Raw genomic sequence first — 19,442 nt, 5'->3', positions numbered from 1 at the left:
TTGGGTTTGTGATTGTGATTGTGATTGGGTGTGTTCACATTTATTTCTGTTTATGTTGTTTGTCTGGAAATTGAATTGCAAAGGTTATGGGGTGAGGTAGGGGTCATCATTTGGCCCGCGGGCCTAAAAGCCCATGGGCGCCCGCCCGGCCCAGTGGGCAAAAGCCCGGCCCGGCCCGCAGAAAAGCCCATCTCGGCCCTGCCCATTAGGCACGAGGCAGGGCTAGGGCGGAGGGTTCAAAGCCCAGGCCCGGCCCGCGGCCCGGCCCATTATATGCCCATTAAAGCCCGCCCGGCCCGGCCTTATAAGCCCGCCCAAAAGCCCATTCAATTTTTGTATTAATATATTTTTATGTAGTTATATTGAACTAATTATTGCATTAGGCCATATGTTTTTTTAATTTTGTATTTTATTTTGTTCAATAATTAACATATCATCATTTTTTCATAGGTTTTTGTATTTTTTTAACAAAATAATATGACATATAAATATAATGGGCTCGGCCCTACCCACCCAAAAAAGCCAGGCCCGGCCCGGCCCTAAAAAGCCCGTAAGGCCCTGGGCCCATGGGCGGCCCTGGGCCTTGATTTTTAAGAGAAGCCCGGCCCGGCCCGGCCCGAAAAATAAAAAAAATATGTCTTGGCCCGGCCCTGCCCGGCCCGAGCCCATTAATTTTGGGCAGGGCTGCCCATTGACGACCCCTAGGGTGAGGCAAGAAGCTGCGGTTTGGCTAGAGGAAAATCGAAGAAGAAGAAGAAGAAGAAGAGAAAGAACAAAAAGAAATGAAAAGGAAAAAAAAATGAATTAAAAAAGGGTAAATTGGTCATTTTACATTTTTTTGGGGACCCACGTATTTGCCACGTCAGCAAATAGACGGCCCATTTAGGAATTTTGGACGGAAGTATCACGTTGATATCAAAATAGGTCTTTGGGTATCACATTGATACTTTTGAGAGTTCGGGTATCAAATTGGCATTGGCAGCATAGTTTGGGGACGGTGACTGAATTTTTCTCAAAAACTTATGCTACTAATTCAAATAGTCATGGTTATACAACTTGTGAACGCGTTTATCGTTTACGGATGAATTTTTTCTTTTCTTCTTAGAAAGCAACGTGGGCCCTAAACATGGGCTGGAGACAAATTAGAGGGTCCAGTTCAGACCGTACCCGTTTTCCTTTTATGGACTGACTGAATCCAGCTAAAGGTGTCGTCTTGAAAATCCTCTCCCATATTCTCTTTTACACAAAACCAACCCTCGCTTTTCAATTTTGGCTTAGGTAGAGCAAAACCAGTCGCGGCAGTCTTCGATACCGAAATTTCAAACACAGAGCCGGAGCCACAAAAGATGGGAAATCCGAAGCAAAAATGGACGTCGGAGGAAGAAGAGGCGCTCCGAGCCGGCGTCAGAAAGCACGGCACCGGAAAGTGGAAGGATATCCAGAAAGACCCCGAGTTCAACCCCTTCCTCTCCTCTCGCTCCAATATTGATCTCAAGGTCTCTCTCTCTCCACCTCTCTCTCTCTCTCTCTCTCTCTCTCTCTCTATATATATATATATATATATTTATATATCGCAAACTGTATATATATTGTGTGTATCAGTATAGAAAATCAAGAATTTGAGTTTTAGTGTTGAAGAAACCCGAGGGAAGTAGTTTTAGGCTGTACAAGTGATGGCGTTTAGCGTTTTTAGGGTTTATTGGTGTTGAATAAGAGGTAATTGAATGTTAATAGCCTTGGTTTTTTGGTGAAGGTAAGGTGTTACGTGTGTTTTGGGCGGAAATTTTGCTTGTGAATTGTCATGGTTATTGGAAAAAACAGTTTGAGACCTATGAATTTGAGGCGGTGTGGTTTTTCGTTTTGTTTTGTGGATTCAAATGGTGAACCATGGGTCAAATAAACTAGCAGATTTGTGGTTTGGTCCCAGTGTCCAGTGTACTTGACTAAACTTTGATTAGCTTGATGAGCCAGTGTGGCTGCTGCCCGTTGGACTGTTTCTGACATGGTTTTTGTTAATGTTACATTGTGCAATGTTCTGAGGCATTGTACTGGCGTAAAATCTGTAATTGGATTCTGCTTGGTTTTACATGGAATTTGTGTTTCAAAAGGGAGAATTGTGTGTAGTCTTATTGGCCTGAAAATTTTGAATTTCGATGTCAATGAGTTATGGTACCACACTATATCTTAGTAATCAATTGTTGAGTGTGGTCTGTGCTCAAATTAGTTTTCTTCTTGTAGGACAAATGGCGGAATATGTCTGTTAGTGGTGTGGGGGGTCCCAGAGAAAAAGCAAGGATGAGACCAAGAGATAGTCCTGTTACTCTATTCTCCACCCCACAGCCTTCTGCTGCTGCTCCTGTTAAACGTGATCCAGCTGCAGCTCTTCTCAAACGTGAGTCATCAGCAGCTCCTGTCAAACGCGAGGCAGCAGCATCTCTTGTCAAAGGCGAGCCAGTAGCAGATGATTCCCCAACAGAAGCAAAAACTGAAGCAAAAACAGCTCCAATGTATGATACTTATTTCCCCTTTCCTTTGCTTTTTAATTTTATAACATAAAATATGTACAGGTAGTAACATGATGTTGTATTACTAGTTTTCACTAAATAATAACTAAAATTTTTTGAGTTTCATATTGTGAGGAATGATGAGTGCAGAAGAATACGTGGATACAATATTAATCAAGATAGCTTTTCAGAATTGGTTCAATGGTGGATGAAGCCAAAGACCCTTCACATAATAAGTAGATGTCAATTGCTAAAGTTTGTAAACACATGTATAATCCTTGAGCTAAGTTGACAAAGACTGGGTCAATTGAAGTTTTATGTACCTATATAGATACTATGAAGTAGTTTCACATGTGAAACTCCTCATCTTAGCATGTATAGTACCTCCTTCATACAATATGGATACACAGTTCCATGGCATAGGTTCTCACATTAAAAAAAATGCCACATAATTGAAACTATAACTGAGCTGCATGAGGAACTGTAGCTATCATCATCTGAACTGTAAAACTGCTCTCCCTTACAATTCTTACCTTGGTGCCATACCTAGCATCATGGGAGGATCTTCTTTTGCTTTGCATTCCATGGGATTAGATGAGCTCTCTCCCTGCAATCATATTATAGTTTAGCCTTAGTCACAATTCTATGCTTTATCGCTCCTAACTCTCTCATCAAACATCTGGAGATTATATTGCTTTTATGGTTAACGGCAGAAATTAATAGAGGAATTTTGTGTTCTGGACCCCTCAGTTCTCCTTGCATTGTCTCAATTTCTAGTTACTTCATTAGCAAGAGATAGTTCTGTGTTCTTATTTGGGTCGATGACTTTCCCGATTATTAAATATAGGTACAATGCAATGATTTTTGAAGCACTTTCTAACTCAACAGATCCAAATGGATTGGAGACTGGTGCTATTGCTAATTTTATTGAGGTATGCTTGAACATTAATCTCTCGTTTTTTGTTTCTGTTTTCCCTTAAATTTGTATTTAAAATGTTGTCAATTTTTATTTACTGTTTTACTATAGGCAAAGTAGTTTATTTTCTTGTGAAGTGAAGTATAATTGCGATTCTCTTCCAAGTTATAGCTAATAGATTCAAGTTTCAGGGAGTGATGTTATATCTTGTGTCCATATGTTAAAGCTGCAACTTCATTTTGTTTCTTGAAAATATAGACCAATGTACTTTTTCAATCCTATATTAGCTAATCGATAGATGATATAACTTATAATTCAGTAATTTAATACCATATATCTTAGTACTTTATTACCAGTCAAGCTCGGTATGTCAATTTTCTTCAGTTAGATAGGCCAAATCATTGTATAGAAATATTCAGTATTTGTTTGATCTTTTCTTTTACTTCGTTTGCTGCCAAGAATGAAGTTTTCTGAAAATTTAAATAAAAACTCTCCCAGTTTAGTTTGTTTTGGAAGCCTCTGAAGATGTTCTCTGCCTGCTATTACTGTTGTACTGTCATGAGTTGTACTGAATGTTACCTTTTATAGCTTGATTTTCACTTTTTATTCTTACAGAAATTTCATAGAATGAAATTTTGTTATGCAGCAAAGGTATGTTTTGGAGAAAAAGAATGAGGTGCCCCAAAATTTTAGAAGGTTATTGAGCTCAAGGTTAAGAAGGCTGGTTGCACAAGAAAAACTTGAAAAGGTGATTGGTTTTGACTCTTTCAGCTCGAATTATCAGTGAAAATATTTCACAAGGTGTTGTTTAAAAAACTAAACTACTTGAATATGTTAAATTGTTAATGCTATGTTCTTTATGCATTGGTGCATTTCAGCAACTATAGTTTCTTGCCTATTACATTGAATTACATGCAGAATAGCGACTTATTTAAGTTATTAAATCTTTGAAAATGTAGTTTCAAAATTGCTTCAAGATAAAAAGTGACTCGTCAGGTGAGACAAAAGCACCACCGCCCCCAAAACAGAATGATGCACCACTGGCCCCAAACGCCCCAAAACAGAACGACACACCAGCGGCCCCAAAACAGAATGATGTCCAACTTACGCAATTGCAGAGTCATGCTGATGTAATCCCCTATGAAACAGTTGAGGAAGCGGCAGTGGCTGCTGCCTACAAGATTGCCGAAGCAGAAAACAAATCATTTGTGGCTGCAGAAGCAGTGAAAGAGTCAGAGAGGGTTTCACAGATGTTCGAGGACACAAACTCAGTGCTCCAGTTGGCAGAAGAGTTTCTTAAGAAATGTAATTTTTAAAATTCTTAATCATCATAGATTTTTCACTTTCTTTGATTATATATGCTGTTCCTGATTCACCGCTTTTGTTGGGTGAAGTGGTGTTGATCACAAATTTTCCACTTTCTTTGACTAATGTTGTTCCTAATTTGACAGGTTCGCAAGGTGAAGTTCTTCTGGTTGTGTAACATCCGAATTGCTGTGCTATCCAATTAGAAGATGACCTCTGTGATTAGAGAATTTGTAAAGTTTTGTTTATTATAGTTTCATTTGCTCCTGAGGTATAATCGAGCAAATACTTTTGCAGCCCATTTTTCTAATAAGGATAATGATACTACATACCTTTTCAGACTGGACCTGGTGATGGAGAAGTACTATTGATTGATCTGTCTATCAGTATAGATTCTATGATTCTTGATGGCTTTTACCATTTCATTTAATCAAAGAACTGCAGCTTTCCAGTGAAGCTAGGGGCTTCAGTTACATAGTGATTCACAAGTACAGGTGAAATGGAACCTTTATAGGCAGCTTGTTTATGAAAAAGAATTCGTAACTTCGTCGTGCCTAATTCCTTTATTAAAGAAAATAAAGGAATTTATACCTTTTCCTATTGGCGAAAATCTCTTGCTTTGGCGATGGAACAAGCAAGCAATTTCATTTATGCTTACCAATATTGTGAAACTTAAGGGGGAATCGCATATATGCGGAAACAGATTAGAAAGTAGTACCAAGGCGCACTTTACAGGATCAAGAAATATCAGAAGGATGAGTTGTAAACACAATTCTTGCTCTGAAAAAACTTTTCTTTAAAGGGAAAAAAATCTCCAAAGGAACATTTGCATTGCTAACAACACAGCGCCATGGCCTAAGCAGTAAGCATTACAAGTCACTGGTTCTCTAAAATGCATTACAAAATCTCAAATCTTTGTTGTGTTGATGCAGAGGAACAAAACAAATGAAAAGCAAAAGGTACCTAGCCATGAAAACAAAAACACCAGATCAAACTTTTCAGTTCGCAGTGCAAAACAGAGACTGAAAATCTATAGCAGTACAAGCCCAAGCTCTGCGGGTTTCAATGCATTCCTCATCCGGTAATTGTAAAGATAATAGTGAAGTTGCCCATCGCCAGGTCCAAATTTCAGTTCTTTCAAAAATGACTCATTCTGCATTACATCCAATGCGTTGAAAACATCAAAATCCTTCTGTTTTGCCACGATAAGAGCATCATTCATCAACTGAAGCAATGGAGTTTTAGTGGAGACATTGTAATATGAGTAAGCAGCCTTCAAGATTGAGTAATTCTGATTGCCAAGGATAGATGAAGGAAGAGTATAGAAGCTGCAGAAGTCTGTGATCTCATGAGTCTCTGGGCTCTCCACCAAGTAACTGTCCACCACATTTTCCTCCGGGAGAAGCCAATGCTCCACGTCATTTTCATCAAAATCTGGAGCAACAATGAACTGGCTCAAGTAGTTTCTGAGCAATCGAGTAACAGCAGGGACATCATGAAGTTCCATCTTTCTGAATCCAGGAGTAGCTGGTGAATCTGGTAACTTATATAGCTTTATGGTTCGGCTCATAGTCATCCTTGCACCAAGCCTTGAAAACCCAACATCAATAAGCTTCTTTGGATTCAAAGACCTATGCCAGTACTGACAAGTCGTTATTGGAGTTGGGAGAACCACTCCAGCTGTATAAGCTGCTTGCCAGATATTCTCCAAGTGAACCCTCCTTGTGACCTCCTTGATCATGACAGGTGCAAGTCTCTTCGACCTGAGCTTCTTATGCACACATAAGAAATTAATCTCTGCCATTTTCACAATCACATCACGAACCCGGATTCTAGCAGGGACACCAGTAATGAAAGCAACCAGCTTCTTATTCGTCTTTGCACGAACCCCAATATGCCAGCTCCTATAATAACCAGGAGGGTGCAAAGCCCACCTAAGAAACTCCTTGGAGTAATTGAACCTGAACATGTTCTCATCATCCTCAACATAATTGTTCTTCAACAGATTGTAGACCTCAGTGCAGGTCTCTTCCGAGTCCAGATCACAAGTGGTCCACTCATACTGACTCGGCAGATTGTACGGCTCTTGCTTGACCTCAGACAATGGTGTCGGAGGCTCAATCGGGCCCTCCGGCAGACTCACATCACCAAGATCCTTGAACTGCCCCACAGGCTGGGTCTCCCAAAATGCGTGCCTCTTCCCAACAGACATTGAATCTTGGAACTTTCGAACAATCGTTTCCAATGAGCTATCATCCTTAACAAGCGCGTTAGCATCGGAATCATGATCAGCTTCTTTCGAAGAGCCAGGTGGAGAATTGTTATCACCCATAGAATTGTAATCTGAACCGCACAAACAACCATTTTCAGACTAAAACAAACATCTAAACAACCGTAGCAAATTAGCTAGAATAGCAATTTGTTTCTAATCCAAGAATATTAACAGTCCATAAAGCTTTCATCTTTGGATTCTTCACCCAAGTTCAAACCAAACCCAAAACAGTAAATTTATCTATCTACATGCAATCGATGAATCTCACAGTAAATCTAACCCAGTAATAATCAAACAGATCTGTGAAATTTAACACAAAGAGCTAAGAAAAAAGAAGACATAAGAGTCACAGTGGAAGAGAGCTTACTTGCTTGATTCTGCGATTAGGGTTGTGAGCAGAGGAGAATGGATCTTGATTTTGATTTGGGAATTTGGGGATGAGAATGAGAGAATCTTTAGGGTTTTTGGTGAGAGCAAAGCAAGCGGCTTTGAAGATGCCGCTGGGGTGGGGAGAATACGAGGGGGAGTGTTCCACAGTATTAACTAACCAACGAAGACTTTTACGATTTTGCGTCTGTTGCCCTCCGCTTTTTGTTTAATATCAAGGCAACCCTTCTGGTTATCACACTTTCAGTTTTTTAGGTACCTCAAAACAAAACAGTACACTGAGCCTAGGCTTCATCATTTAAACCTACGGCCCAGCCCGATTGAGCCCGTAAGGGTCAAGTTCGGCCCAACCCTACCCTAAAATTTATATTATTCTTATTATTTTTTACTACATAGAAATTAGAAAATCTGAAAATGGGCATAGACTGTGAGCCCCGAAAAAGTTTTTTCGAGTTTAAGTAAAATAGTTCAATAATTTACTTATCGTTTTCGATAAAGGTTAAAATACTAGAGAATATTTTAAGAAAATTTCGTGAAGTGAAATCTTCAATTTAGAAATTGGATAATGAAGTACATGTCACAACGAGTTTGTGGAAATTTTCGGAGAATTTTCCGGTGACCCGAACTAGTTTTAGCGAATTTCCGAAGTTGTGGAATTTTAGAACTTAAAACAAGAAATAGAAAATAGGTGGAGAAATCCCAGCCATTGATTCACCCAACGCTTGATCCTAGCCGTCCATCCTTAATTGGATCAGTCTATATATCTAAGTGTTGCTCTGTTGGGAGATCCAGAAGGATCGAGAGAGAGGAAGAGAACCAAAGTTCTCTCTGACTCAAAACGCGACCCGGAGACCCGCAAAGAAGATCCGACCGGGGCTACTCCGTCCGGCCTCCTCACAGCGGCGGACCACCGGCATTATCTTCTCATCGACGTCGCCGTCACGCCTGTGGCCTCGGATTGTACATGCACCGGCTGTAGACGGAGGACCGACGACTGGAAGCCTCGAACTCTCTCCGCCAACCTCTGCAATTTCCGGCGATTCAAGCCACCGTCTGGGCCACCTGTGGTAGGAAACCTCACCTTCCCCGTCATGTTCTATACCCCAGTATGATTAGTTTTCCAATTAGATTGAGTTTTGACATTTTGGTTTCTGGGTTGTTTCTACCTCCGTCGTGGTTCCTCGCTGCCGGCGACTTCTCTGGCCTTCTGGGCTTCGTTTCTTGTTCGATTGCAGGTTTAGGCGAGGTATTGTGAAGCCTTCTAGGCTGTAGCACGAGGAATCCTCGGTTCATCCCCTTTCCATTCTCGGCAGGGTGTTGAGCTCAGTATCAGTTGATTTTCGAAGGTATAATCTTGAACCAGAATCACGTGTTGCTCCTGTGTTAGTGATCAGGTGTGATGGAACCGAGCTTGGTTTGATAGAGTGAAATTGAGAACTATTTTGAATGGGTTATGTTGTCTTGTTTTAAATTGTATTCATATTTGTGAAGTGAGATTGTGGACTGAGATTGGTTGCATCTATTGCGGGTATTGGAACTTTGTAGTCAATTGGTTGTGTGTGTGCAATGAACTGTGGAGTTGTGGTGGAGCTCAGGTTTCTCTGGAATGTGTGTTTAGCTTGTTAAGTGTTGTAGTTAGCAAGCTGGAATATGCCTTGACTTGATTGTAGTTGCATGGTTGAATGGGTACTGTGTTGCATGTTTGAAGTTGTGGCTGTTGTAAAGAAATTGTGAATTGGTTGTGGAAATTAAAATAAAAAATATGGTGAAGCTATAAAGCTTGGGTGTCCATAGTAAATTATGTGGAATTACTGTGCGGCAAAACGGTTAAGTAAATTAGAGATCTTTCGTTAGTGAAGTCGTTATTGGTTTGCTTGTGTATTTCGTGGCTTGATAATAAGTAAGGAAAAGAAATTAGTGCATATATATCAATATATGTATTGGGTGGCCTTAGGAATCGGGTGCACTCAATATATGTTTGGTCGATAACGTACGATAACGTAACTTCAAGTCAATGTTCGATAATTTAGGTAATTATCGAATCTACCTCGATTGGTCAAACATGGTCAAATGGTCAAATGTGGTCAACTCTTGGTCAAACCAGGAAAAGTTGGGGTTGGACGATATATTAATCGTCGAGATTTCGTTTAACTGTTCAAAAGTTATTACCTATCGAAATGTCGAAATCTAGGACTCCTGTTACCCGAGGAACAGAAGGTTCGCAACTCTCAGAGTACATGAGAGAACGCATCGGAATCCAGCTAGGGATTCAGGACTCTCCTCGATTGGTGATTTCTTATTTGTTTTCTTATCTACGTGATGCATGATGAAAGTACATTGTTAGTTCAAATTTAAATTGTTTTTTTAAGTTAACGTGCGTATAAGATTATTGATGGTGGTGTGTGAGAGCGGAAAGGTGGTCGATGACTTCCTTGGGGATTAGCCACCCCTAAACCTCCGGAGGGTTAGCTACACCGGTCGGACGGTGCGCAATCGCAATGACGACACAGTTCCGTGTGTGTAGCTAGTGTGTTAAGTTTGGCGCTCTGTGACTGGTAAGGTTAGATATTGGTTCTACGGAACCAGGCCATCAGGTAAAGCGCACGTAGTTTTCTAATCATATATCGGGTTTTTAAAGTTTGTCGTTCTCTTAAACACTTAGTTTAAGCATGTTTTCATACTGGAGCGCTCCAAATACATGTTTCTTAATTTTCAAACCTAGTCGAGTTAGGGTTCCTGTTGAGCAGCGAGGACAAAAGCTCACCCCTACAACAGTATAAATATAGGTATTGTGCACTGGTGAGGGGACAGTAGCGGAAGGAGCTGGGTGTGCGGAACAAGTTCGGTAAATCATTGTTTTGTTTTCTATTCTAAATACTACTTCGTGATCTTCATGTTTCAGAACTTGTTGTTATCTAGTCTCATGTCAAATTGAGTTGAATTCTTTTCATTGGAATTCGTACCTCATGCTAGCTTTTATCCAAGTTATGGACAGTTGAGATAGGTTTTAACAACTTCAAGTTTTTCACCTCGAAAGTATTTGTAACTTCCGCTGTGTTCCTACAAAAAGTTTTTCAAATAAAATGCTTAGAGATTCTTTAGAATGTAAATCGAGCGTTCGGTTTATCTTTTAGAGATTCGCGGCACTGTGACGTGCTTAAACTGGTGAGGTGCAGCTTGGGGCGTTACATAAACACAATGACCCATTTTCGCTCATCAGTCCAAGCCCAAGGCTTCTTGTCTAAGCGTCTAGTCGTCTAGGCCTTTAGGGCATCACTCAACAGACTTCGAAGACTTTGTCAATCTCTTTGATAATTCGAGTCCTAAGCTCCCACCTCCAAATCTAAGCTGCCTGCAGCCTTCACTTCCCCATTCTCCTCCAATCCAGCTCGGACGACCTAACAGCCGCTCTCTTCTTCTCCAATCTCCAGCGTCGATGCCGTCTCCGCCTCCTCCAGCGTCTATGCCGTCTCCGCCTCCGCTCTTTCTAATCCTTGGACAGTAGGTTTGAATCCTAGCTTCCTTAACCGTCTCGGAAGACGGCGTATCCAGATCGCTGCGATCTCTTAGCCTCACAACCAAAAACTTAGCCTCTGCCTCCAGTCGACCAGTCTGAACCCTTCACCGACATTTGCTTCTTCGATACATGGTATGCTAATACTGGTAGTCTGGTACTGCCGTTTTTACATAGTTACGGTTGAAAATTTGAGTTTTTGAGTGATGTTTGTGGTTTTCTGGTTTTCTGTGCTTTATTTTCAGTCTATGTTGAATTACTGAATGTGTAGATAGATGTGTCCAGTTGGTATCTATGTTGAATTGTATATTTATATATAACAGGGTCTGATCCTTCAGATTTATTTGTAATATTTGATGACTTTGGGTATATATTTCATTTCTTTTATCCTTCATGGCTGCAATTGATTGACCAATAATTATCAAACTGTCCAGTTGGGTTGAAGCTATATATATATATATATATATATATATTGCCGAACTAAAGTCAGATATATATATCTAATTGTATTTGTATGCTTTTGTTAGTTGTATTTGTATGCTTCTGTTGTTGAAATGAAATACATGTCCAGTTGCTAAATTATTTATATGGTTTTGTGCAGATTCTTTGTTTAGTTGCCATGAATCTTGATATTAGTAAGAGATGAAGGAAAGATTTCAACTTTTTTGTGAATTGATGAAGACTTGATCAGTTCATCAGTTTTTGTATCAAACATTGCTCCACTTTTTGTAGCCTCAGTGAGTCAGTGGCTTAGTGCCTCAATGCAATTTCAATTTAAAGTGATCAATGAGAATGTCAGTTTATGTGGGATTTGTAATTATTTGTAAAATGTAATCAACTCAGCCACTCAGGTTCTGAAATCTCAACTTCTCCAGTATTTAGTTTTATTTTTTTTATTTTTACTCAGCAAAATTTGGTTTTATGTGAATTAAACAAAAGCCCAACCCAACCCTTGTGGAATGGGCCTTAAGGGCGGGTAAGGGCTTGCATTTTGAAGCCTCGGCCGGGCCCTAAACTTTGTTGACTTAGTCAAAGCCCAGCCCGGCCCTACCCTAAGCCCTAAAAATTAGAGTAGGGCTGGCCCTAACCCGACCCATGATGAGGCCTAAGTGAGCCAAACCAGACTCGATAATTGGACTTAGGATTTCATCCACGAATGTGGCGAAATACGAAAATGATTGGTGACTAGAAAATTACTTCTTAGTCACTAGTCATTATGTAAAAGCATAATATATATAAGTAGGAGTGTTAATATATCTGATAATTTAGTTGGTGTTTCACTCTAGTTACAAATCATTCTCGTGCTTTTGTCACATTCATGAGCTCAATCCTTTAAGGCCTGTTAGAATTCTCTTCAATCGACTCACGACTGTGTCCATCGATTTCAAGTTAAGTAAGAAGAATCAGAAGATTGTGAGATTAGGTTGGCGAGTAGGGCTGTTTCCATACTTATCTAATAATCGAGTATTCGTACACCGTTATTATTTTTCTTTTCACCATCCTCAGTTTCAGGTATTCTTTCTGTTTCTAGATGATAAGTTGATTTTGTACCAAGTCGTGCTCAAATGCTGTTAGATTTTATATCCAAAAATAAAATTAGTAGCTCCACTCAAAAATTTAAATCCAACCCAACGATAGTTGTGCACACTCTGGGCCCAACCCGATTGTCCAGCCCAATTACTTCCAGTGATCTGTGTCATAGCATTCGTCGCGTTTTGATTTCTGCTCCGGAGTCAGTGAGGTTCACAAAGCTCAAAACTCCGCCGTAGCCCAAATCACCATGCGCGGCGACGCAAGGAACTGGGACGAAGAAGCCTACAGGGAAACCATTCTAAAGGAGCGAGAGATCCAAACCCGAACCGTTTTCCGAACCGCCTGGGCTCCCTCCCTTAACCCTAACCCCGACACCATCGTCGTCGCCTCCAGCGATGGATCCGTTTCTTCCTACTCCATCCCTCACCTCGTCTCCAAGCTCGTACCTACTTCATTTCCCCTCTGTTTCTCATTTTCAATATTATTAATTTTATCATCATTTTTCATTTGCTGAATTGAATTGCTTTGGTTACAGCCACTAGGTTTCAGCAATGTGAAAGCTCCATAGTAAGTTTGCAACTGTACGGTGTCGTTTTGACTGTTTAGATATTGTGATTGTGATGGAGTTTGGAATTTTTTTTTTTTTTTTGTGTAGCTTGTTAATGGCGGAACCTAATTGCTTCCTTAAAGGGCATGAGGGGCCTGCATATGACGTTAAATTTTATGGCCACGGGGGCGAGGAGTCTATGCTGCTAAGGTACATTGTGTAGTGGTAGTATTGTGATTGACGTTTCGGCATTTCTTAATTTTGATGTGTTTGAGGTGGTTGATTTTGTGGGATTGTTACTTGTAGCTGCGGGGACGATGGTCGAATTCGAGGATGGAGGTGGAAGGATTGTATACAGTCTGACGTGCCTATTCATTTGCAAGGTAATATAGGGCTTACCACATTTTGCGAATATGTATTATTTTGCATTCTTGCTTGAATTTGATATGTTTCTTCTGTATATGATATTGAAATTGATCCTTTTTTATGGTCTTTATCGCACTTAAGTTGTTTGTTTCTTCTTCTTTGTACAGGAGACCAAGTGAAGCCAGTACTTGACCTGGTGAATCCTCAACATAAGTAAGTTATTGAAAAGCCACCTGATTTCCAGCCACTCTTTCGTTCAAGTCACGTACTCTAGTGTTTACTATGTAGAGTTATCAGATGAGATAGGTAGATATGAACCTACAACGTATAGAGAAGTTTTATTTTCTTTAGAGGACAACATCATGTTTGTGTCCGGAAATCTTACACTTGTATAACTCTACTGGAAGAAAGGCATTAAATATTGTATTTGCTCATTATGCTTTATGATGTGCTCTTTGATTGTTCATTAGGTTACTCTCTTTAACACATCTTGTATATTACTGCCATCTTTTTCAGGGGTCCTTGGGGGGCTTTATCTCCAATTCCTGAAAACAATGCTCTTGCTGTTGATAATCAAGTATGTGAATTTTTTTCTTAAAAGTCAATATATTGTGTACTTATGAGCAGTGGAAATAAGTATGTTTTCCAAGTGTATTAATACCTCATTTACTACAACAGGGAGGGTCCATTTTCTCTGCTGCTGGCGATTCTTGTGTCTATTGCTGGGATGTGGTATGTATTCGTTGAAGGTGAATCTTTACTCATATTATGAAGTTTAAGTGCAGGAAGATTTACTTATATTACCTTCCACGATGTCACATTCTTGTTTATTTAATCTAGTTGCTGCACCAACTGATTCAGCATGATTTATATTGGAACTTTTCCAGGAAACAGGTCAAGTCAAAATGGTTTTTAAGGGGCACTCAGATTACTTGCATTCCATAGTCGCCCGAAACTCTACAAATCAGGTCAAGCTATATTCTTCTTTCTCAGATTTGTTGTTACTCTCTCCTGTGATTTGTTCTGAGAAGTGAAAATTGAATTCAGATCATAACTGGTTCAGAGGATGGGACGGCACGTATATGGGGTAAGAACCAATCATTTCAATTTTCAAGGACTATGGCAGAAAACTATTTAAGGGACTGAATTCTCTTCAATAACAACTTTTTGTTCGTTTATAGTTACTACAGTAGGACAGTCCTGTTTTTGACCAATTTATTGTATCTAGATAGCAAGTTACATGCAATTGTTCTTAGTGGGTGTATTATGGTTTTTATGCAGATTGCAAAAGTGGAAAGTCAGTTCAAGTGATTGAGCCATTAAAGAATAATAAATTGAAAGGGTCGTGCGTCAGTTGCATTGCTCTTGATGCAAGTGAAAGCTGGTTGGTAAGCATATATTTTACTACTGCAAGTGATTAGTCTCATTTTTCTTCAAACTGGTTGGTCTTCAAATCATTCTTCTCTTCAAGTTGGTCCGTGCTGTGACCTGATTAGTCTCATTTTCTTTTATAGGCTTGTGGTACTGGTCGGAGTTTATCAGTTTGGAACCTTCCTGCATCTGAATGCATTTCAAGGACTTCAACTCGTGCATCTGTACAGGATGTAGTATTTGATGAAAATCAAGTAAGGTTCCCCCTCTCTATTATAATTTGCTGCTATTGCTACTAACTAGTGCTATACAAAAGCAGAGTAACTTTCTTCCATATTTCTCTAAAAGAAAATTCTGTATTTGTATAGACTTCATTTTACTCACTAGCCATCGTTGCTTCTCTCCTTCCCAGATATTAGCAGTTGGAGCAGAGCCTCTACTTAGCCGTTTTGACATAAATGGGGTGATTCTTTCACAAATGCAATGTGCCCCTCAGTCAGCCTTTTCTGTCTCATTACACACATCTGGGGTAAGAATTTAGCTTGATCTTGCGTACTTAAACAATCTGTCTGGCTGCTTATGTTTCAAAATGTTGGTCATTTTTTTTTAAGGTTATAAGAATACTTATTAGTCATGAAAATCCGTTCTCTTTTCTCATGCCACTGCACCATTCTTCTGTTCAGGTTACAGCAATAGGAGGTTATGGAGGAGTTGTGGATGTTATTTCCCAGTTCGGAAGCCATTTGTGCACGTTTGGCTGCAAATGTGTTTAAGCAGCGTGCAGATGTCTTCAGAGAGAGAGAGAGAAGAGTAAGCCTACAGAATGGTTTGTAAACATTACATGGGATTTTGGAAGGTTCTGGTGGGTAAACGTTGTAAGAACCATACAAAGCATTGAACCTTCTTGTTGTAAATGTAACTGGCACATTTTTCCTCCCTCTGAAACAAGGTATTCAGATAACAATCATAACATAGGTGTATGAAAATATGCGTATTATTCACATATCGAATATTTATTCGTGTACTTTTTAATTTTTCACTACTGAAAATGAATAGAAGTTGAACTTTAAATTTTCAAAAGCAAAATATTATGGTGTTTCTCTTGAAAGAAAATGAGAGCTTCTGCATTGCTCTGGAGCACTTTTGAGGTTAAAAAAAAGGTTGTACAGAACAAACGACATGAAACAATGTGGGTCAACGTCAACCCAAAAAGAATGAATTAAATGAAATGGGTCGTACCGAACCCAAAATTCTCATTACAAGTCCAGGCCCAGATTCCTGTACAACCAATTAGTATCCGACACGAGGAGTCCAAGTACACATCGTATAGCAAGCACCCAACCCCTTGGGGGTGGCCCAGTTACACACTTAAAAAGAGACTCGCTCTTTCTCGCACAAAACCTTCTTTAACTCCGCGGCGTAGATCCGAGGAGTTTCTGAAACCCTAGCCTTGCTCTTTCTCTCAGATCGATTTCCCTTCTCCTTCTTTTTCACTCTTCCAACAAATCAACATCATCATCCACAGGTATTATTCCTCTCTTCTTCCCAAGCTCTTCGCTTTTTAGGTCCCCTCTTTTATCTTTACCACCTCCTACGCTCACTACGATCCGCTACTGTATATTTTCGTCTTTTTTTGTTTTTTTTCATAGAAACTGGTGGAATCTAGATCAGTCTCTTTCGCTTTGGTTTTGATTTTCTCTGTGTTTCTTTTATTGAGATTTATTTTGTGCAATATCTATGTTTCTATTTGATATTTTCTGCATTCTGTTCATTGAAGCTATATTGATGTCCGTACCGTATGAAACTCGTTTCTTTGTATTTGTCATTGAAATTCGTTTAGTTTGGTGTCCAAATTCGTTTCGATCTTTAGTTTCGTTGTCTATTAGAAGAGTATAGTTTTTTTTTTCTTTTCTTTAGTGTTGTTACCACAAGTTTTCTGGCTTCAATCTTTGAAAGTTTTGTATCAGTGCAGCTGCTACTGTTTTATTCATTGTTGTTTCTTCTCACCGTGTGGTTTTTTCTAGCTTCATAGTTGGTATGAGATTTGCTAACGCTGTTGTCATGATATTCAATCCTCAAGTTTTGAGCGTCTGAGTTGGTTTATAATTGTACAAGTGTGAGACAACGGGAAATTAGGTGTACTGCTTCTGAAGATTGTCTGTGTTTTTTTATTCAATTGTTGCACTTTTGCAGTCATGGCGGCACCTGAAGGTTCACAGTTTGATACACGTCAGTTCGACACCAAGATGAATGAGTTGTAAGAATACTTTTTTCTGTTTCTGTACTTTATTACATGTTTTGATGTACGAAACACATCTTTTGTTGGGAAGTGATGTCGGCATGTGTGATTCTACTATTGTCTTTTTGTTACGTTCCAATGGGTATTTATATCGTGGTGCTAATGTATGGGGAATTCATTGTTACAGGCTTGCAACTGATGGACAAGATTTCTTTACATCATACGATGAAGTTTACGACAGTTTTGATTCCATGGGCTTGCAAGAGAACCTGCTGAGGGGCATTTATGCTTACGGTAAATAATCTCTCTCTCTCTCTCTCTCTCTCTATGATATAACCTTGAAATTTGCGTTACATGTTGTGCATTGATGTCATAATGAATTTATATTTATTTATTTATCTCTAGACTGGTGAATGATTGAACACATGATTATTCTCCACCAGGTTTTGAGAAACCCTCTGCCATTCAGCAAAGGGGAATTGTCCCCTTTATTAAGGGTCTTGATGTGATTCAGCAGGCTCAATCTGGAACTGGGAAGACAGCGACCTTCTGTTCTGGTATTCTTCAACAGCTTGAATATAGTTTGACAGAGTGCCAGGGCTTGGTTCTGGCACCCACTCGAGAGCTTGCCCAACAAATAGAGAAGGTCATGAGGGCCCTTGGAGATTATCTTGGTGTTAAGGTGCATGCATGTGTTGGTGGAACTAGTGTTCGTGAAGACCAACGTATTCTGTCAAATGGAGTTCATGCTGTTGTTGGAACTCCAGGTCGTGTTTTTGATATGCTAAGAAGACAGTCACTTCGCCCTGATCATATCAAGATGTTTGTTCTTGATGAGGCTGATGAAATGCTCTCTCGGGGTTTCAAGGACCAGGTTTGTTTCCAAGACAATTTCTTCATATTATTTATGTGTTTTTATGATCTACGAGTATATCCTGCAGTATTTCATATGCATGAAATGAAAAGAATCATGAGTATGTTAAAAGTCATATTATTGGTGTAACAAACAAATCAGAACTCTGTCGGGTTTTTTCCATGCAATGCTGATTGCCTTTCTGTTTGAAAATTATATTGTTTCTACTTCTTTCTGGAGTTTGTAAGTACTTAAAATAAGAATTAAGAAAATATGATGAAATGGAAAGGCTAAGATCCAATCACTACAAATTATATGCTGTCAAATATTCTGATTGACTGATTTTGCTGTATTTCTCATTAGTTTCCTTTTGTACGAGTGATTAATTGCTTCACAATATTTCTTGGTGATATGTGATTCATTCTGGTTTGATAATTGAACTTTCTCTTTTGTTCAGATCTATGATATATTCCAGCTTCTCCCACCAAAGATTCAGGTTGGTGTGTTTTCTGCCACCATGCCACCTGAGGCCCTGGAGATCACAAGGAAGTTTATGAACAAACCTGTGAGGATTCTTGTGAAGCGTGATGAACTCACCCTGGAAGGAATTAAGCAGTTTTATGTCAATGTGGACAAGGAGGAGTGGAAGCTTGACACTTTGTGTGATCTTTATGAAACCTTGGCCATTACCCAGAGTGTGATTTTCGTGAATACTCGACGCAAGGTTGATTGGTTGACCGACAAAATGAGAAGCCGGGACCATACAGTCTCTGCAACCCATGGAGACATGGACCAGAACAACAGAGACATCATCATGAGGGAATTCCGTTCTGGGTCATCTCGTGTCTTGATCACCACCGATCTGTTGGCTCGTGGTATTGATGTACAACAAGTTTCCCTTGTTATTAACTATGATCTGCCTACCCAGCCTGAGAACTACCTCCATAGAATTGGTCGTAGTGGAAGATTTGGTAGGAAGGGAGTTGCAATCAACTTTGTTACAAAGGATGATGAGAGAATGCTGTTTGATATCCAGAAGTTCTACAATGTGGTAGTAGAGGAGCTGCCCTCAAATGTTGCTGATCTCCTCTGATGAGATTTTATGAATTTGGGAAGTTGGTTGAGGAAAGTTCTGCTTAGTAAGTGCTGTTTGACGTTTCTTCCTTCTCTCTTTTTGGTCCCTTTCAGCCCCGCCACCCCCGCCATTTTGTGTCTTTCTCTTATATTAATTAATATAGGCCTAGTTCTTCAATTTATGGTTGTTGGAATGGCTATTTAAGTGGTACAAGTACATTTGCAATGTGAAATCCATCATTCCTGAATTGGTGTGGTGGCGACTGTTGTTGAATACTTTCTAGCTGCTAAACTTCCTAATGTATGTATTTCGGTTTCTTAGTTTTTCTTGGTTCTGGTCTTTTAAGTTTTTGAAATTCCATATGAATGTTCACTCTAATAGAGTAACAGCCAAAAATGACTAGAATGGTTGGTTTATTGTGTTATGGTCTACAAAGTAGTACAAACAATTTCCTCTCCTCTGGTTTTTGCATTTATATCTCATGTTTCTTTTTGTAGGGTTTTCTTCATGTTCCGACCATTGTCATTACAATGGTGTGGTAATGGGTCTTTGAATTGTCT

At 39.5% G+C, this 19,442-nt stretch overlaps 3 protein-coding genes across 5 annotated transcripts; 2 read left to right on the top strand and 1 right to left on the bottom strand.

The window, feature by feature from the left end:
• Nucleotides 1-1,197: 1,197 nt before the first annotated feature.
• LOC112186607 (single myb histone 4) lies at nucleotides 1,198-5,143 on the top strand. Its single transcript, XM_024325070.2, has 6 exons — nucleotides 1,198-1,496; nucleotides 2,239-2,507; nucleotides 3,352-3,436; nucleotides 4,067-4,168; nucleotides 4,380-4,725; nucleotides 4,872-5,143. Exons 1-6 carry the CDS (start codon nucleotides 1,347-1,349, stop codon nucleotides 4,901-4,903), a joined length of 984 nt encoding a protein of 327 aa, XP_024180838.1. The 5' UTR covers nucleotides 1,198-1,346; the 3' UTR covers nucleotides 4,904-5,143.
• Nucleotides 5,144-5,504: 361 nt separating this feature from the next.
• On the bottom strand, nucleotides 5,505-7,561 carry LOC112186606 (glycylpeptide N-tetradecanoyltransferase 1). Its single transcript, XM_024325069.2, has 2 exons — nucleotides 7,365-7,561; nucleotides 5,505-7,068 (listed from the first exon to the last, which is right to left on the bottom strand). Exon 2 carries the CDS (start codon nucleotides 7,055-7,057, stop codon nucleotides 5,756-5,758), a length of 1,302 nt encoding a protein of 433 aa, XP_024180837.1. The 5' UTR covers nucleotides 7,058-7,068; nucleotides 7,365-7,561; the 3' UTR covers nucleotides 5,505-5,755.
• A 5,033-nt stretch (nucleotides 7,562-12,594) lies between these two features.
• On the top strand, nucleotides 12,595-19,298 carry LOC112186484 (eukaryotic initiation factor 4A-15). Of its 3 annotated transcripts, XM_024324931.2 has the most exons (16): nucleotides 12,612-12,873; nucleotides 12,967-12,998; nucleotides 13,087-13,188; nucleotides 13,285-13,361; nucleotides 13,512-13,557; nucleotides 13,861-13,921; nucleotides 14,023-14,076; nucleotides 14,232-14,312; nucleotides 14,392-14,431; nucleotides 14,626-14,732; nucleotides 14,859-14,969; nucleotides 15,128-15,244; nucleotides 16,869-16,972; nucleotides 17,142-17,248; nucleotides 17,398-17,828; nucleotides 18,265-19,298. In XM_024324931.2, the coding sequence occupies exons 1-16, from the start codon at nucleotides 12,679-12,681 to the stop codon at nucleotides 18,898-18,900; spliced, it is 2,301 nt and encodes a 766-aa protein (XP_024180699.1). In that variant the 5' UTR covers nucleotides 12,612-12,678; the 3' UTR covers nucleotides 18,901-19,298. The 3 variants fall into 3 exon arrangements, with proteins under 3 accessions (XP_040370556.1, XP_024180699.1, XP_024180698.1); XM_040514622.1 differs by lacking the exons at nucleotides 16,869-16,972; nucleotides 17,142-17,248; nucleotides 17,398-17,828; nucleotides 18,265-19,298 and adding an exon at nucleotides 15,399-15,739 and having other exon boundaries at nucleotides 12,595-12,873; XM_024324930.2 differs by lacking the exons at nucleotides 12,612-12,873; nucleotides 12,967-12,998; nucleotides 13,087-13,188; ... (7 more) ...; nucleotides 14,859-14,969; nucleotides 15,128-15,244 and adding an exon at nucleotides 16,081-16,240 and having other exon boundaries at nucleotides 16,909-16,972; nucleotides 18,265-19,227.
• The last annotated feature ends 144 nt before the right edge of the window (nucleotides 19,299-19,442 follow it).

This window comes from Rosa chinensis, chromosome 2, assembly GCF_002994745.2.
Source record: "Rosa chinensis cultivar Old Blush chromosome 2, RchiOBHm-V2, whole genome shotgun sequence".
In the NCBI taxonomy this organism is placed as follows: Eukaryota; Viridiplantae; Streptophyta; class Magnoliopsida; order Rosales; family Rosaceae; genus Rosa; species Rosa chinensis.
The sequence above is the reverse complement of the archived record's forward strand: the minus strand, read 5'-3'. Positions and strand labels throughout refer to the sequence as shown.

Excerpts from the sequence above, each read along its gene's own strand:
- LOC112186607 (XM_024325070.2), top strand. The coding sequence starts at position 1,347 with ATGGGAAATCCGAAGCAAAAATGGACGTCGGAGGAAGAAGAGGCGCTC. Across the intron at positions 1,497-2,238 it reads GCTCCAATATTGATCTCAAG|GACAAATGGCGGAATATGTC; the intron begins GTCTCTCTCTCT and ends TTCTTCTTGTAG. Across the intron at positions 4,726-4,871 it reads AGAAGAGTTTCTTAAGAAAT|GTTCGCAAGGTGAAGTTCTT; the intron begins GTAATTTTTAAA and ends CTAATTTGACAG.
- LOC112186606 (XM_024325069.2), bottom strand. The coding sequence starts at position 7,057 with ATGGGTGATAACAATTCTCCACCTGGCTCTTCGAAAGAAGCTGATCAT.
- LOC112186484 (XM_024324931.2), top strand. The coding sequence starts at position 12,679 with ATGCGCGGCGACGCAAGGAACTGGGACGAAGAAGCCTACAGGGAAACC. Across the intron at positions 13,558-13,860 it reads CTGGTGAATCCTCAACATAA|GGGTCCTTGGGGGGCTTTAT; the intron begins GTAAGTTATTGA and ends CATCTTTTTCAG. Across the intron at positions 14,970-15,127 it reads TAGTATTTGATGAAAATCAA|ATATTAGCAGTTGGAGCAGA; the intron begins GTAAGGTTCCCC and ends TCTCCTTCCCAG.